The sequence below is a fragment of the Bufo gargarizans genome, chromosome 9 (genome assembly GCF_014858855.1).
Source record: "Bufo gargarizans isolate SCDJY-AF-19 chromosome 9, ASM1485885v1, whole genome shotgun sequence".
NCBI lineage: Eukaryota > Metazoa > Chordata > Amphibia > Anura > Bufonidae > Bufo > Bufo gargarizans.
This window is the reverse complement of record NC_058088.1, coordinates 45,027,473-45,047,019: the sequence shown is the minus strand read 5'-3', so window position 1 is coordinate 45,047,019 and position 19,547 is coordinate 45,027,473. Positions and strand designations below refer to the sequence as shown.

General features: G+C 47.8%; 1 protein-coding gene across 1 annotated transcript in view; it reads left to right on the top strand.

Annotated features, from left to right (window-relative positions):
• Window positions 1–5,966: 5,966 nt before the first annotated feature.
• The window catches only part of LOC122919771 (connector enhancer of kinase suppressor of ras 2-like), a 65,040-nt gene continuing 51,459 nt past the window's right edge, over window positions 5,967–19,547 (top strand). The window contains exons 1-2 of the mRNA XM_044268956.1: window positions 5,967–6,021; window positions 7,194–7,357. Coding sequence (XP_044124891.1) covers window positions 5,967–6,021; window positions 7,194–7,357 — 219 coding nt within the window. The remainder of the gene's footprint in view (window positions 6,022–7,193; window positions 7,358–19,547) is intronic.

The following is a 19,547-nucleotide window of genomic DNA, read 5'->3' as shown; positions in this document are numbered from 1 at the left end:
TGTGCTAGGCCTAAATATATGCCAATGGACTGTTGCAGTGGTGGCTGACGTGAAGCCTCATTCTCTGCTATGACATGCAGACTAATTCTCTGCTGACATGAAGCCAGATTGTCTGTTACGGGACCTCTCTCCTCTGCCTGGGTGCTGGGCCTAAATTATGACAATGGACTGTTGCAGTGGTGGCTGACGTGAAGCCTGATTCTCTGCTATGACATGCAGACTAATTCTCTGCTGACATGAAGCCAGATTGTCTGTTACGGGACCTCTCTCCTCTGCCTGGGTGCTGGGCCTAAATATATGCCAATGGACTGTTGCAGTGGTGGCTGACGTGAAGCCTCATTCTCTGCTATGACATGCAGACTAATTCTCTGCTGTACATGAAGCCAGATTGTCTGTTACGGGACCTCTCTGCTCTGCCTGTGTGCTAGGCCTAAATATATGCCAATGGACTGTTGCAGTGGTGGCTGACGTGAAGCCTCATTCTCTGCTATGACATGCAGACTGATTCTCTGCTGACATGAAGCCAGATTCTCTGTTACGGGACCTCTCTCCTCTGCCTGTGTGTGTGCTGGGCCTAAATATATGCCAATGGACTGTTGCAGTGGTGGCTGACGTGAAGCCTCATTCTCTGCTATGACATGCAGACTAATTCTCTGCTGACATGAAGACAGATTCTCTGTTACGGGACCTCCCTCCTCTGCCTGGGTGCTGGGCCTAAATATATGCCAATGGACTGTTGCAGTGGTGGCTGACGTGAAGCCTCATTCTCTGCTATGACATGCAGACTAATTCTCTGCTGACATGAAGACAGATTCTCTGTTACGGGACCTCTCTCCTCTGCCTGGGTGCCGGGGCCTAAATATCTGAGAATGGACTGTTCCAGTGGTGGGTGACGGGAAGCCAGATTCTCTGCTATGGAACCTCTCTCCAATTGATTTTGGTTAATTTTTATTTATTTAATTTTTATTTTAATTCATTTCCCTATCCACATTTGTTTGCAGGGGATTTACCTACATGTTGCTGCCTTTTGCAGCCCTCTAGCTCTTTCCTGGGCTGTTTTACAGCCTTTTTAGTGCCGAAAAGTTCGGGTCCCCATTGACTTCAATGGGGTTCGGGTTCGGGACGAAGTTCGGATCGGGTTCGGATCCCGAACCCGAACATTTCCGGGATGTTCGGCCGAACTTCTCGAACCCGAACATCCAGGTGTTCGCTCAACTCTAGTCAGGACTCTTCAGGTCGTCTCTCAGCATCTCCAAAGGGTTGAGGTCAGGACTCTTCAGGTCGTCTCTCAGCATCTCCATAGGGTTAATGTCAGGACTCTTCAGGTCGTCTCAGCATCTCCATAGGGCTGAGGTCAGGACTCTTCAGGTCACAGCATCTCCATAGGACTAAAGTTAGGACTCTTCATGTCATGTCTCTGCATCTCAATAGGACTGAGGTCAGGACTTATCTGACCACATTTTATTAGTAGTCAATGCAGAAATCCAGATATTCCCAAAGGATCACTCACTTTTCCTTGCCGCTTGTTACAATGCATCGGTCTGGATTCCGCACTGACGGAGAGTTGTCCACACTGGATAGTATTTCCAGTTCCTTTACAGCGTCCCGCCTGCACCGTGTGATCAGCTCAGAGGCAGCTGGGGTCTATAGAGTTAAATTTCCTAACTTGCGTTTCTTTTCGAGCCCCTCCCCGCGCCTCGCACCTCTTCACGCTGAAGTGTTCTGGAGGATCCTGTTGACATTATCTGGATCACGATTCTGATTTCTGCAGCGTCTCTCGAGGGTCACAACCACGAAGACGAAACGTTCTGAGAATCACTCTAATTTCTATCAGAATAATTTTCATCAATTTTACCAAATAATAATAATTTAGCTCAGGTTAAAAATTCTCAAGATGAGGCAGCACCCTGAAACCAGACACCACTAAAAGCGTAAATCCGGCGGTCACTGGGAAAACTTATAAAGATGGAGCGATCCAAACGTATAGTAATATATTATTATAATCCAGAAAATACCAGGGGGCGGGGCTGTGACTACCTCTCAGACAGGATATACAGGCAGGTGTGGATTCTATAAGGCCCCTTTCACATGGGCGTTGCGGGAAAATGTGCGGGTGCGTTGCAGGAACATGCGCGATTTTTCTGCGCGAGTGCAAAACAGTGTAATGCGTTTTACACGCGCGTGAGAAAAATCGGCATGTTTGATACCCAAACCTGAACTTCTTCACAGAAGTTCGGGTTTGGGATCGGTGTTCTGTAGATTGTATTATTTTCCCTTATAACATGGTTACAAGGGAAAATAATAGCATTCAGAATACAGAACGCATAGTACAATAGCGCTGGAGGGGTTAAAAAAAATAAAAATAAATTTACTCACCTTAATCCACTTGCTCGCGCAGCCGGCATCTCTTCTGTGCTGTGTGCAGGAAAAGGACCTGTGGTGACGTCACTCCGGTCATCACATGGTCTGTCACATTATCTTTTACCATGGTGATGGATCATGTGATGACCGGAGTGATGTCACCACAGGTCCTATGACTGCAATCAGCAAAGAAAGAGACAGAACAGATGCCGGCTGCGCAAGCAAGTGGATTAAGGTGAGTTAAATAATAAAAAAAATGTTTTAACCCCTCCAGCGCTATTGTACTATGTATTCTGTATTCAGAATGCTATTATTTTCCCTTATAACCATGTTACAGGAAAAATAATAAAATGATCGGGTCTCCATCCCGATCGTCTCCTAGCAACCGTGCGTGAAAATCGCACCGTATCTGCACTTGCTTGCGATTTTCACGCAGCCCCATTCATTTTTATGGGGCCTGCATTGCGTGGAAAACGCACAATATAGAGCATGCTGCGATTTTCACGCACCGCATAAGTGATGCATGAAAATCACCGCTCGTGTGCACAGCCCCATAGAAATGAATGGGTCCGGATTCAGTGCGGGTGCAATGCGTTCAACTCACGCATCGCATCCGCGCGGAAAACTCGCCCGTGTGAAAGGGGCCTAACTCATTACTGATTTATATTTAGTTTTACGGTTTATTTTTAGCCAGTAGATTCCTAGATGAATGATACCACGATAAGTATGTGCCCCCTCCCCCGCTCCGCGCTGCTCTGTCTTTAGTTCGCAGCTGAAAACATCCGGAGGGAATTAGACTTATTTTTAGCATTCTTCCGCTCCTCAGTCTGCACGTGTCTCTAGAGATCTGCAGAACATTGCTCCGTCCTCTCTACCTCCTGACAGATACATACTGATATACTGTATGCTGCAGATTATTACACCACTGACCTCTCTAGAGATCTGCAGAACATCGCTCTGTCCTCTCTGCCTTCTGACAGATACATAGGGATATATCCTGCAGATTATTACAACACTGACCTCTCTAGAGATCTGCTTAGGGCCATTGTCTTGTTGGAAGGAGAACCTTCTGCCCAGTCTGAGGTCCAGGGCTCTGGATCAGGTTCTCATGTAGAATATCTCTGGACTTTGCTCCATTCAGTTTTCCCTCCACCCTGATCGGTCTCCCTGTCCCCCACCATGCTTCACTGTAGGGATGGTATTGGGCAGGAGATGAGCGGCGCCTGCTTTCCTCCAGACATGATGCTGCCACCACCATGCTTCACTGTAGGGATGGTATTGGGCAGGAGATAAGCGGCGCCTGGTCTCCTCCAGACATGATGCTGCCACCACCATGCTTCACTGTATGGATGGTATTGGGCAGGTGATGAGCGGCGCCTGGTCTCTTCCATACCTGATGCTGCCCCCACCATGCTTCACTGTAGGGATGGTACTGGGCAGGTGATGAGCGGCGCCTGGTCTCCTCCAGACATGATGCTGCCACCACCATGCTTCACTGTAGGGATGGTATTGGGCAAGTGATGAGCGGCGCCTTGTCTCTTCCATACCTGATGCTGCCCCCACCATGCTTCACTGTAGGGATGGTATTGGGCAGGTGATGAGCGGCGCCTGGTCTCCTCCAGATATGATGCTGCCACCACCATGCTTCACTGTAGGGATGGTATTGGGCAGGTGATGAGTGGCGCCTGGTCTCCTCCAGACATGATGCTGCCCCCACCATGCTTCACTGTAGGGATGGTATTGGGCAGGAGATGAGCGGCGCCTGCTTTCCTCCAGACATGATGCTGCCACCACCATGCTTCACTGTAGGGATGGTATTGGGCAGGAGATAAGCGGCGCCTGGTCTCCTCCAGACATGATGCTGCCACCACCATGCTTCACTGTATGGATGGTATTGGGCAGGTGATGAGCGGCGCCTGGTCTCTTCCATACCTGATGCTGCCCCCACCATGCTTCACTGTAGGGATGGTACTGGGCAGGTGATGAGCGGCGCCTGGTCTCCTCCAGACATGATGCTGCCACCACCATGCTTCACTGTAGGGATGGTATTGGGCAAGTGATGAGCGGCGCCTTGTCTCTTCCATACCTGATGCTGCCCCCACCATGCTTCACTGTAGGGATGGTATTGGGCAAGTGATGAGCGGCGCCTTGTCTCCTCCATACCTGATGCTGCCCCCACCATGCTTCACTGTAGGGATGGTATTGGGCAGGTGATGAGCGGCGCCTGGTCTCCTCCACACATGATGCTGCCACCACCATGCTTCACTGTAGGGATGGTATTGGGCAGGTGATGAGCGGCGCCTGGTCTCCTCCACACATGATTCTGCCACCACCATGCTTCACTGTAGGGATGGTACTGGGCAGGTGATGAGCGGCGCCTGGTCTCCTCCAGACATGATGCTGCCACCACTATGCTTCACTATAGGGATGGTATTGGGCAGGTGATGAGCGGCGCCTGGTTTCCCCCAGACATTACTGAGGAGAAGCTTCTTTCTGTCCTCTCTGCCATAAAGGCCAGATTGGTGGAGGCTGCAGTGATGGTCGACCTTCTGGATGTTTCTCCCATCTGCACACAGATCTCTGGAGCTTGGCCAGAGGGGCCATTGGGTTCTTGGTCTCCTCTCTTACCAGGGCCCTTCTCCCTTCATTACTTAGTTTGGGTGCAGCAGCACTAGGAAGAGTCCTGGTCCTTCTTCCATGTAAGAATTCTGGAGACCTTTATGCTCCTGGGAATATTCAGTGCAGCAGAAAGGTTTTGTCCTCTTCTCCAGATCTGAGCCTCCACACAATCCTGTCTCTGAGCTCTACAGGCAGTTCTCTCCTCCTCATGGCTTGGGTTTTCCTCTGATTCATTGTCAGCTGTGAGATCTTATATGGACAGGGCCGTGTCTGTACAAATCATCTCCACTCCACTGAATTTACTACAGATGACTCCGATCAAGGTGGAGAACATCTCAGAGATGATCCAGAGAAATGGGAGAAACCAGACGAACTGTAGGGGATTGATTTCAGAATGATGAGTAAGAGTGGATTTTTTGGTGTCTGATGGTAGTTGGGTGCCCGTGATGCTAAGTCTCTGTATGGCAGGGCGTGTAGAGTGCAATGCCTGACGTACGGTGCAGGAATCAGTAACCAGGCCACATGCTGCAGAACAAATGTCTCTTTTACCTAAATGCAAAGTGGGAGTTGTAGTACATCCAATTATAGCAGAAACAGTTCCAACCGTGCACAGTGCAATTCTCTCTCAGATAACGATGTATCGATTTAAGCAAGGATGGGAGTTATGGGCCTCTTCCTTCTGTCTCAGATCTTCTTCTGAAGACTCTATGGCAGGCAATAGTACCCGTGTAATGGAGGCTGTAATGTTATGTATTATGCTGTTATGTATTGTACCCAGCACAGTCATGTATGGACGACACAGTGGGGTTAACAATCCTTGCTCAGTCCTTTTAGGTCAGGTGTGGGCTGGTCCCACCCCTACCATAAGGGACACAGGATTTAGAGATACGACTGGCCAGGTTGTGTCCAGGTGTGAAAGGTGTCTTAACAGTGTCCCTCACTGCAGTAAAGTCTTAACAGTTTTGGTAGCAGGTTACCTAACTCCAATGCTCGGTCATGCAGACTTTCCGTTCTCTCCTTCTGTAGATCATGCAGAGATCGGTGAGTCTCTGTGGCCTTCTGGGCCTAAGAAGAGGGAGCACACAGGCTTTGCCTTCTCTCTCCCTGAACTCCAGCCTAGACAGAGCCCATGGTAGGGGTGGGACCAGCCCACACCTGACCTCCTAAAAGGACAGAGCAAGGATTGTTAACCCCGCTGTGTCGTCCACACATGACTGCTGGGTACAATACATAACAGCATAATACTTAACATTACATTTCCGTTTCTGGTGGTTTTCTTTCAAGTCACAAGGCTCACGCCCACCATCTATATAATAAAACCACTGATGGGTGCAGTGAATATACTGGTTATCTGGACACAGTGGCGCCTGTCGGAGAGAGGGGATATGTCAGGCAAAAGGTGAGGAATTTCAGTTGAAAGCAGTAAAATGAGCAAGCGTGAGGATCTGAGCAGCCGAATTGTGATGTGTAGATGCCTTGGTCAGACAATCTCCAGGACATCCGGTCCAGTAGAGTGATCCTGGTATGCAGAAGTTAGTACCTATGCAAAGTGGTCAAAAGAAGGAGAACCAGGGTTATGAGCAGCCCAGATCTTGACTGGTATGGGGGGGGGGGGGGGGGATGGTGGTGAAGGCTAGCCCGCCTGGTCCAATCTCTCTCTAAAGAAAGAGGTCTGGAGGAGTCCTTCCTCAACAAGCCTCGGCTGCTTTAGGGTTCTACGTAACATTAAGTAGGGGGCTCTAATGCTATGGCTGATGGGTTTGGGGATCTCATTGGCGTCTACGTGATTCCTGCTTTCTCTGTCTTGCTGATGGTCATCATCTTCCTCCAGTCTGATGAAGTTTCAGGGCTCCTCAAGTAGAAGGATCTTTATATAGAAGTTGTGCCATTGAGCCGCGTCCATGGGGCCGGATACAGATGGTGTCCACGGATGACCCCCATGGTGGCCGTTTTTTAGAGCTGGATCCCTGAGGGTAGTTGTCTTCTGCTCCTCGGCACACTGTGACATTCGGGTGGTTAACCACAGAAGGTGACATCACCACCTTGAAGGCTATGACATCACTGGTCTCAGTCTGGGGGATCCTCACATGGTATTCTCATAGGTCTTCAGTTCTAAGGCAGAACAGCTGGGGATATCCATGTTCTGATGTGTCAGATGATGGGGGTGATACTTTGTGAATTTTGGCTGATGATGGATGCTTTGCTCTTTGCAGGGTTGGACGATTGTTTACAGCAATATATCAAAAACTTTGAGAGGGAGAAGATCAGCGGGGAGCAACTGCTGCACATCACCCACCAGGAGCTGGAGGAGCTGGGCGTCACCCGCATCGGGCACCAGGAGCTCATTCTGGAGGCGGTGGACCTGCTCTGCGCCCTGGTAAGCAGCACTGGAGGGAGGGGACATCAGAGCCTGGACTACTACTGAGGATGATGATGATGATGGGGGTCTTCCGTCACATTCACCTATAGATGAAAGGGGAGAGCAGGACATGTCTGTCTATTATGGTCACATCCTTGGTCAGGTTATGCTGGGGGTAGTAGTGCTCTATGTGTAAAGTGTAATAGAATCTATTATGGTCATATACAGTTTTCAGGTTATGCTGGGGGTAGTAGTGCTTTGTGTAGCGTTGAATAGAATAAATTATAGTCATATATAGTGGTCAGGCCATGCTGGGGGTAGTAGTATAAAATCGTATTATAGTCATGTTTTGTTCTATGTATACAGTGTAATGTGTACTATGCTCATGTCCAGCAGTTGGGGGTTGTAGTGCTCTGTGTGGATATAAGGTGGCAGATGGCGGTATAGTATTCTCCCCGGCTCTCCCGCACATCGCGGCCGTTCTTACAAGGTCTTCCAGGACAAGACGGGAATCGGGGCTATTTTTAGACGCTGCGTCTGCACTTTTATTTATAGGACAACATTAGACATGTAATCTCGCTGCCGCCATGAGTAGCACGCACAGAAAGTGAAGCCGCCATAAGCAGCATGCGCAGAAAGTGAAGCCGCCATAAGCAGAACGCGCAGGAAGTGAAGCCTCCATGAGCGGAACGTGCACTAAGTGAAGCCTCCATGAGCAGAACGCGCAGGATGTGTAGCCGCCATGAGCAGAACGCGCAGGAAGTGTAGCCGCCATGAGCAGAACGCGCAGGAAGTGTAGCCGCCATGAGCAGCATGCGCAGGAAGTGAAGCCTCCATGAGCAGCATGCGCAGGAAGTGAAGCCTCCATGAGCAGAACGTGCACTAAGTGAAGCCTCCATGAGCAGAACGCGCAGGATGTGTAGCCGCCATGAGCAGAACGCGCAGGAAGTGTAGCCGCCATGAGCAGAACGCGCAGGAAGTGTAGCCGCCATGAGCAGCATGCGCAGGAAGTGAAGCCTCCATGAGCAGCATGCGCAGGAAGTGAAGCCTCCATGAGCAGAACGTGCACTAAGTGAAGCCTCCATGAGCAGAACGCGCAGGATGTGTAGCCACCATGAGCAGAACGCGCAGGAAGTGTAGCCGCCATGAGCAGAACGCGCAGGAAGTGTAGCCGCCATGAGCAGCATGCGCAGGAAGTGAAGCCTCCATGAGCAGCATGCGCAGGATGTGTAGCCGCCATGAGCAGAACGCGCAGGAAGTGTAGCCGCCATGAGCAGCATGCGCAGGAAGTGAAGCCTCCATGAGCAGCATGCGCAGGAAGTGAAGCCTCCATGAGCAGAACGAGCAGTAAGTGAAGCCTCCATGAGCAGAACGCGCAGGATGTGTAGCCGCCATGAGCAGAACGCGCAGGAAGTGTAGCCGCCATGAGCAGAACGCGCAGGAAGTGTAGCCGCCATGAGCAGCATGCGCAGGAAGTGAAGCCTCCATGAGCAGCATGCGCAGGAAGTGAAGCCTCCATGAGCAGAACGCGCAGGATGTGTAGCCGCCATGAGCAGAACGCGCAGGAAGTGTAGCCGCCATGAGCAGAACGCGCAGGAAGTGTAGCTGCCATGAGCAGCATGCGCAGGAAGTGAAGCCTCCATGAGCAGCATGCGCAGGATGTGTAGCCGCCATGAGCAGAACGCGCAGGAAGTGTAGCCGCCATGAGCAGCATGCGCAGGAAGTGAAGCCTCCATGAGCAGAACGTGCACTAAGTGAAGCCTCCATGAGCAGCATGCGCAGGATGTGTAGCCGCCATGAGCAGAACGCGCAGGAAGTGAAGCCTCCATGAGCAGAACGCGCAGGAAGTGTAGCCGCCATGAGCGGAGTGCGCAGGAAGTGTAGCTGCCATGAGCGGAACGCTCAGGAAGTGTAGCTGCCATGAGCAGAACGCGTAGGAAGTGTAGCCGCCATGAGCAGAACGCGCAGGAAGTGTAGCCGCCATGAGCAGAACGCGCAGGAAGTGAAGCCTCCATGAGCAGAACGCGCAGGAAGTGTAGCCGCCATGAGCAGAACGCGCAGGAAGTGTAACCGCCATGAGCAGAACGCGCAGGAAGTGTAGCCGCCATGAGCAGAACGCGCAGGAAGTGTAACCGCCATGAGCAGAACGCGCAGGAAGTGTAGCCGCCATGAGCAGAATGCGCAGGAAGTGAAGCCACGGCAAGTGCTTGGATGCGTGTTCCGATTCGAGAGGCAGAAAATCACTATATTCCATAGAACAATCCCGCAGGACTCTGCAAAATAATGTGACACTGATAAGGGCTATTTCTAGAGGCTCCAGCCTGACGAGAGAGAGAGAGAGAGAGAGAGAGAGAGGGGTCCATAATGGCCTCTGCACTGATTTTACTCATAGAGACGTTTTATCCTAACAGCGCACCATGTGGTCAGGAGTGGTATTACAAGTATTGATTATCAGTGTCTATACCACATAACAGCACGCCATGTGGACAGGAGTGGTATTACATGTACAGAATATCAGTGTCTATACTTTATACCATATAACAGCGCACCATGTGGACAGGAGTGGTATTACTAGTAATGATTATCGATGCTCATAAATAAGCTTCTGCTGATAGGAGACGACACATGATGTCTGACAGGAGCTTGGGGGCTTTACAAGGTTGAGTGTTGATCATACCGAGTGCATACAGAAGACTGTTCTATTTTTATTTATTTTTTTGCGTGATCTCCTTGATTTCTGATGGATCCTTTCTCAATAGAACATTTATTTAGAGCTGCACTCACTATTCTGCGGGTGCAGTCACTGTGTACATACATCACTTATCCTGTACTGATCCTGAGTTACATCCTGTATTATACTCCAGAGCTGCACTCACTATTCTGCTGGTGCAGTCACTGTGTACATACATCACTTATCCTGTACTGATCCTGAGTTACATCCTGTATTATACTCCAGAGCTGCACTCACTATTCTGCTGGTGCAGTCACTGTGTACATACATTACTTATCCTGTACTGATCCTGAGTTACATCCTGTATTATACTCCAGAGCTGCACTCACTGTGTACATACATTACTTATCCTGTACTGATCCTGAGTTACATCCTGTATTATACTCCAGAGCTGCACTCACTATTCTGCTGGTGCAGTCACTGTGTACATACATTACTTATCCTGTACTGATCCTGAGTTACATCCTGTATTATACTCCAGAGCTGCACTCACTATTCTGCTGGTGCAGTCACTGTGTACATACATCACTTATCCTGTACTGATCCTGAGTTACATCCTGTATTATACCCCAGAGCTGCACTCACTATTCTGCTGGTGCAGTCACTGTGTACATACATTACTTATCCTGTACTGATCCTGAGTTACATCCTGTATTATACCCCAGAGCTGCACTCACTATTCTGCTGGTGCAGTCACTGTGTACATACATTACTTATCCTGTACTTATCCTGAGTTACATCCTGTATTATACTCCAGAGCTGCACTCACTATTCTGCTGATGCAGTCACTGTGTACATACATTACTTATCCTGTACTGATCCTGAGTTACATCCTGTATTATACCCCAGAGCTGCACTCACTATTCTGCTGGTGCAGTCACTGTGTACATACATTACTTATCCTGTACTTATCCTGAGTTACATCCTGTATTATACTCCAGAGCTGCACTCACTATTCTGCTGGTGGAGTCACTGTGTACATACATTACTTATCCAGCACTGATCCTGAGTTACATCCTGTATTATACTCCAGAGCTGCACTCACTATTCTGCTGGTGCAGTCACTGTGTACATACATTACTTATCCTGTACTTATCCTGAGTTAAATCCTGTATTATACTCCAGAGCTGCACTCACTATTCTGCTGGTGCAGTCACTGTGTACATACATTACTTATCCTGTACTGATCCTGAGTTACATCCTGTATTATACTCCAGAGCTGCACTCACTATTCTGCTGGTGCAGTCACTGTGTACATATATTACTTATCCTGTACTGATCCTGAGTTACATCCTGTATTATACCCCAGAGCTGCACTCACTATTCTGCTGGAGCAGTCACTGTGTACATACATTACTTATCCTGTACTGTTCCTGAGTTACATCCTGTATTATACTCCAGAGCTGCACTCACTATTCTGCTGGTGCAGTCACTGTGTACATACATTACTTATCCTGTACTGATCCTGAGTTACATCCTGTATTATACTCCAGAGCTGCACTCACTATTCTGCTGGTGCAGTCACTGTGTACATATATTACTTATCCTGTACTGATCCTGAGTTACATCCTGTATTATACCCCAGAGCTGCACTCACTATTCTGCTGGTGCAGTCACTGTGTACATACATTACTTATCCTGTACTGTTCCTGAGTTACATCCTGTATTATACTCCAGAGCTGCACTCACTATTCTGCTGGTGGAGTCACTGTGTACATACATTACTTATCCTGTACTGTTCCTGAGTTACATCCTGTATTATACTCCAGAGCTGCACTCACTATTCTGCTGATGCAGTCACTGTGTACATACATTACTTATCCTGTACTGATCCTGAGTTACATCCTGTATTATACTCCAGAGCTGCACTCACTATTCTGCTGGTGCAGTCACTGTGTACATACATTACTTATCCTGTACTGATCCTGAGTTACATCCTGTATTATACTCCAGAGCTGCACTCACTATTCTGCTGATGCAGTCACTGTGTACATACATTACTTATCCTGTACTGATCCTGAGTTACATCCTGTATTATACTCCAGAGCTGCACTCACTATTCTGCTGGTGCAGTCACTGTGTACACATATGGATTATTAATTATTTATGTTCCGTGTTATGCGTTCTTTCTTTTCTTTACACTTGATCTCTTGAGGATTTTTGTTGTGATTCTATCTTCACTGTGTATAATGAACATCTTCTGTTCCGCCTGATGGGCGCAGATATTAAGGTGTAATAGCGCAGTATATTACATGTAGGCTGTATGGATACGTCCGTGTTTACGTGATTCTGCTGCACGCTTGGGGTGATGGTTGTTTTCCAATACCTGTATAATGGACATTTATTACAGCCACTGCAGCACCTGACTGTATGGGAGGAACCTGTAACGGCTCTTTCTGAATTACCTGGTATAAATGGAATGCCAAAATGACAGTGGAGACTGACACTAGCTCCATGTAATAGAAGATAAAATCCACAGGAAGATAATGTACGGCACAAGCAAGGGACATAAAACCTCATGTGACATGCAGCAGCTGATCAGTTATATAAACTGCAGCCTGATTCCAACCAGTAGAATTGTGAATGCAGCTCTGGGTGTAACTAGAGGATTGTACTCATCCTGTAATGTACTTTTATAGGGCAGAGGTTTCGCTGGGTGTCTGTCCTGTCTCACGTCATTACATTTTGCTTTGTATCTGTGGGGTTCATGTCTTTTTATATGAAAATAAGTGTAAGAAAATGTTCTCCACCTCATAAATTGCGCCTCACGCCTCAGCCTCGTAGCTCTGTAGCTGCAGCTGGTTATGTAACTGATAAGTGAAGCCTGTATTGTAATCAAGTGACAACTGGAGACGTTATAATCACTGAAATTATAGGAGGAAGAGGAGCAGCGACTAAAGATAAGAGGAAGAACCCCGCCCCGCGACAGACTCCATCATCCTGCCCCATGTATACTGTATACACGGAAAGGCCTGAGGTCAGAGAGAGATTCCACTGAACACTTTTATTAAAAATTAGTTCTCACTGGCGTCGCCCGAACGTCTGTCCAATATCTTCGGTTTCTTACCTCGTTGTTGTCTTTGGCCCAATTAGAGAAGTAAAGAAAAAAATTCCACAATTGTCCCCAGTCCAGCTACCGACTGATGGCTGACTGGTGCCGCAAGAGGATAATTCAGAGGTGGAGGAGGAGGAGGTGGAGGAGGAGGAGGAGAAGGGGGGCTTGCAGCCACTAATGTAGGTGATGGCGGAAACCCTGATGGAAGTAGGGCCCGCAATCATGGGCGTTGGTAGCACCTGTGCCCTCCCAGGGTACAACTCGCTCCCGGCCTCCACTGCCATCAGGGAAATGTAGCATCCCTGGCCAAAAGCACTTGTCCATGTGTCAGTGGTTAAGTGGACCTTCCCAGTAACTGCGTTGGTCAGGGCACGGGGGATGTTACGGGACACATGCTGGTGTAAAGGCTTGCACTGCACACTGGGAAAAATAGTGGCGGCTGGGGACTGAGTAACGAGGGACGGCCGCCACCATCAGGCTGCAGAAAGCCTCAGTGTCCACTGTGTGCTGTCTCTTCCTCCTTTGCAGTCACTGTGTGCAGTCTCTTCCTCCTGTGCAGTCTCTTCCTCCTGTGCAGTCACTATGTGCAGTCTCTTCCTCCTGTGCAGTCATTGTGTGCAGTCTCTTCCTCCTGTGCAGTCTCTTCCTCCTGTGCAGTCACTGTGTGCAGTCTCTTCCTCCTGTGCAGTCTCTTCCTCCTGTGCATTCACTGTGTCCACATTTCCAGGGCCAGCAATTTGGAAAGTTGCACATTTAGTGCTATGGCCTGTGGGTGGGTGGCTGGGTATTTGCCTGCGATATGGACATCTGGATGCTGCGCTGGGACACGAAAGTGGATGTGGTCGCTGATGGTGCTTACGAAGGTCCAGGTGCAGGGCAGGAGCACATAACACAGGGGAAGAGGAGGCAGTGGTGTGACCTGCAGACACTGTTTGTGGACCCAGGCGTTCGGCCCACCAATTACGGTGCTTTGATGCCACGTGGCGGATCATGCTGGTGGTGGTGAGGTTGCTAGTGTTCACGCCCCTGCTCATTTTTGCATGGCACAAGTTACAAATTACAATTCTTTTGTCATCTGCACTTTCCTCAAAAAAGCGCCAGACTGCAGAACACCTACTCCTTGGCAAGGGAGATTTCCGCAAGGGGGTGCTCCGGGGAACAGTTGCGGGCCTGTTTGGTGTGGTCCGCCTTCTCCCTTTTGCCACCCCACTGCCTCTTCCAGCCTTTTGCGGTGCTGCGGATCCCTCCTCCCTGTACTGCTGTCCTCGCTCGGCTTGCCACCTTCCCAGGTTGGGTCAGTGACTTCATCGTCCACCACCTCCTCTTCCACTTCCTCACTCTGCTCATCCTCCTGACTTGTTGACCTAACAACAACCTCAGTTATTGACAACTGTGTCTCATCCTCATTATCCACCTGGTGAAACACTAATTGCCGTTCCCCACCGTCATCTTCTTGTGACTGTGGATGCTCCAGAGTTTGGGCATCAGTGCACACAATCTCCTGTCCATCTTCAAGCGGGCTTGGCGAGCGTGCCAAATCAAGGAATGGCGATGAAAAGAGCTCCTCGGAATATCAGAGTGCGGGATCACTTGTTTGCCCAGACTCTCCATGGTGGGAGGAAGGAGGATCAGGGTGAGGATTGTGTTGACCAGACTCTTGGCTACTGAGACTGGACTTGGTGGAAGACAGGGTGGTGCTTAACCGACTGGAAGCATTATCTGCTGCAATCCAACCGGCCACCTGGTAGCACTGGTCTGACGTCGAGAGTGGTGTCCTGCGCCGCCCTGCAAACTGGGACATGAAGCTAGGTATGGCGGATGAGTGTGTTTCTTGTGCTCTGGCAGCAGGCACAGTGTCACCGCGCCCAGGGCCACGGCCTCTGCGTGCACCATCAGCAGCACTGCCACTGCCCCGTCCCTTACTGCTCGCCTTCTGATATTTAGGATGCGGAAACGTTATACAGGAGATGTAGCGCAGGTAATGTCACTGTCCGCAGCGGACACCGTCTACAGAAAAAGTACACTGGATGTCACAGATATTTTTAGGCTGCGCACATGCTAGACAGGAGATGTAGCGCAGGTAATGTCGCTGTCTGCAGCGGCGCAAAAGTTGCAAGCTATTTATCGCAGGTTGCGCTAAAAATATATATTGCTGCCAGACGCAACAATATTAAAAGGACTTTTGGGTCTCAAACACCAACCCTGCCTAACAAAAATGAAATTCAATTCCATACACTATCTGTCCCTTCTACAGCACAGCTCTCCCCGACTAAGGGTCCAGTCACACGTCCGTAGTGTATTGCGGATCCGCAATACAAAGGGCCGGCACCCCTATAGAAATGCCAATACTTGTCTACTATTGCGGACAAGGACAGGACATGTTCTATGTTTATTGGAAGCTGCTGTCAGCATCCTCTCCATTACCATTGAGAATGAATGGGTCCGCACCCATTCCACAGAATTGCAGAATGTATGCAGACCCATTCTATGGACGTGTGAATGGACCCTAAGACTGAGCCGAACCACGTGTCTTCGAGTGCTATAAAGCATCCGATGAGGCGTTCCGGCCAGCCAAGCACTGTAATGCCAGCAACCAACATAGCTACAGCCTTACAGGGAGTGGCAGTACTTACCTGCACGTTTATTGGCTGCATAGCAGCCAGAAAACGTGCAGGGAGAAGACTCGAGCATCGCGCTCAAGCACACGCAGTATTCGGCTGAACACTGCGATGTGCCGAGCACGCTCGATCAACACTAGTTAAGATCCATCAAAGCGCATGAAGCCCATGAAAAACATATACAGAGAGAGAGATTTTTATTACTGTTATTTATGTACATAGGAGCAGTATTATAGTAGTTATATTCCTGTACATAGGGGGCAGTATTATAGCAGTTATATTCTTGTACATAGGAGCAGTATTATAGTAGTTATATTCTTGTACATAGGAGCAGTATTATAGTAGTTATATTCCTGTACATAGGAGCGGTATTATAGTAGTTATATTCTTGTACATAGGAGCAGTATTATAGTAGTTATATTCTTGTACATAGGAGCAGTATTATAGTAGTTATATTCCTGTACATAGGGGCAGTATTATAGTAGTTATATTCTTGTACATAGGAGCAGTATTATTGTAGTTATATTCTTGTACATAGGAGGCAGTATTATAGTAGTTATATTCTTGTACATAGGAGCAGTATTATAGTAGTTATATTCTTGTACATAGGAGCAGTATTACAGTAGTTATATTCTTGTACATAGGAGGCAGTATTATAGTAGTTATATTCCTGTACATAGGGGCAGTATTATAGTAGTTATATTCTTGTACATAGGAGCAGTATTATTGTAGTTATATTCTTGTACATAGGAGGCAGTATTATAGTAGTTATATTCTTGTACATAGGGGCAGTATTATAGTAGTTATATTCTTGTACATAGGGGCAGTATTATAGTAGTTATATTCTTGTACATAGGAGCAGTATTACAGTAGTTATATTCTTGTACATAGGAGGCAGTATTATAGTAGTTATATTCTTGTACATAGGAGCAGTATTATAGTAGTTATATTCTTGTACATAGGAGCAGTATTATAGTAGTTATATTCTTGTACATAGGAGCAGTATTATAGTAGTTATATTCTTGTACATAGGAGGCAGTATTATAGTAGTTATATTCTTGTACATAGGAGCAGTATTATAGTAGTTATATTCCTGTACATAGGAGCAGTATTATAGTAATTATATTCTGGTACATAGGGGCAGTATTATAGTAATTATATTCTTGTACATAGGAGCAGTATTATAGCAGTTATATTCTTGTACATAGGAGCAGTATTATAGTAGTTATATTCTTGTACATAGGAGCAGTATTATAGTAGTTATATTCTTGTACATAGGAGGCAGTATTATAGTAGTTATATTCTTGCACATAGGAGCAGTATTATAGTAGTTATATTCTTGTACATAGGAGGCAATTTTTATTAGTATAAAACAAGCAAAAATACAATAGTACATTCCGAAATGAGAATGAACAAACAATTATTGCACTGAAATCATACATATCATCAAAATAATAAGTTTATAATAACTTTAACTTAAGAGTCCATTGCAAATAAATGGGAGAAAAGATGAATAAATAAACATAATTCCAGGATACATGAACCAGAAATTACTCCAAATATACATTCTTCCATAATTTTTCATTCTCGCCCTTTCTCCTAACTTCTATAGATCTGACCCACCTTAGCTCCGACAGGATGAGGTTTACGGCTTTCTCATGGTTGAAGGGCTCACTGTGGATGGACACTCTTGTTCTTGTCTGCCAGTGATAGTACTTAACGATGGTAATAATCAAATGCAAGGTCCCCCGGTCAATGTCAGCTACCTGTGATGTCACACCATATACAATGTCTGGGTAGGTCAGAGACTGCAGCCTTGGGATTTTTAGCTTGCTGGCTATCTCCTGCCATATCTGTCGCCCTCCCCAGCACTCGGTTATAAAATGTTCCATAGTCTCCTCCTGCTGACAGCCCAAGGGACACATGCGATCTAGAACACTCAGGAACTTTAAATTGCCTCTGACAAAAAGCTTCCCATGGAATGACAGCCAGGCAATGTCAAACAACTTTGCAGGAAGCCTTGGTCCGTTGAGGAACCTAAGACTTTCCTGCAAGGTGGCCGTTGTACAGTCTCTCAGTGCTGGCTGCAAGTTATAGAAGGCCCCACAGATCTTTATATAGAGATCCTTCCTGGTCTTAGTCTCCAGATACACCTTGTCTATTCCCCATTTCTTCACACACTTTAGACCATATTCCAGGTACTGGGGGAGGAAGCCACGAGTAAACCGACCCCTCTTGAGACTGCCGCCTCGCACCCAAGACTCTGCAAAAGGCAATATCCAGTCCCTGACACTGTTCGCCCACAGGGAGCTGCTGTTTGAGTCCAGGCAACCAAAATTAACTTTCAGAAACATGGAGTCAAAGAACACCCTTGGATTTAACATATCCAGCCCACCCTCTCTCCTCTGTAGGTAGGTGATCCCTCTTTTTATTGGGTTCAACCTGTTCCCCCACAAAAGTTGGAAGAACAGGCTAAAGAGCCTAGCCGAGAAAGGTTCTGGCAAAGGAAAGACAACAGAGACGTACAAGAAGACGGGGACCAGGTAAGTCTTCAACATAGTAACCCTTTCTCTATAGGTCAGCCTCCAGTTCTTCCATCGCTGAACCTTTGCATTTCCGGAATCCAACTTTTCTTCCCAATTTAGTTTGGCATTATCTTCCCTCCCAAATTTGACCCCAAGGATTTTAATATAGGTGGAGGCCTTTGCAAATTGTGGCAGATCAAAGTCTGGATCAGTACTTAAAGTCCAGAGAGCTTGACTCTTCTCAAGGTTGACTAGAGACCCCGAGGCCTCCGAGTAGCTTCTGATGGCTGCAGACAACATCTGCACCTCACGAGGCTCAGATATCACCACAGTCACATCATCCGCATAGGCAACTACTTTCAAAGGCAAGCAGTGGGGGACCGGCACCCCCTGAAAATCGCACTCCTGCAGTGACCTCAGGAACGGGTCCACGGCAAACACATACAGCAGTGGACTCAAAGGGCAACCCTGTCTCACCCCTGCCTCTACTTCAAAAGTGTCCCCTTGCCAACCATTGATTAGAGGAAAGCTCTTCGCCTCACAATATAAAGTTTTCAGCCAATCTACAAATTGTCCCGGAATACCGTACTTTGACAAAGTGGCCCATAGATACTCGTGATCCACTCTGTCAAAAGCTTTAGCCTGGTCCAGACCTACAACATATCTCCCACACCTCAGAGCTTTACATCTCTCAAACATCTCCCTTATCGAGATGACTGCTCCAGAGATGTTCCGCCCTTTTACTGTGCCAAACTGACAGCCTGCCAACAGTGCCCGGGACAAACAGACTAACCTAGAGAAAAGGATTTTTGCCAGAATCTTCCTGTCAACATTCAAGAGGGCAATCGGCCTCCAGTTCTTGATGTCACTAGGCTCCTTACCTTTAGACAGCAGAATTAGCGAGGACACCCTCATGGACGGAGGCATCAGGTGATTTTCTAGACAATTTTTGTACACGTCCACGAGGATTGGGGCCAAGTGGTCTACGAACTTCTTATAGAATTCTGCTGTTATACCATCTGGACCTGGTGCCTTCTTCAGATGTAACTGATCAATGGCCACTTTAACTTCCTCCACCGTTAATTCTGCTGTCAAAGGAGAAAAGTCCACATCATTAGTATCAGGACCTGGAGTTGCCTCCAAGAATTGAGTCATCTTCTCTTTATCCAAAACCTTCTTCTGAAATAAGCCAGCATAGTAAGATCTCACCACCCCCAGGATACCCTCCCGAGATTCCTGCAAAACACCCTGGGAGTCAGTGAGACCTGCCACCGATCTA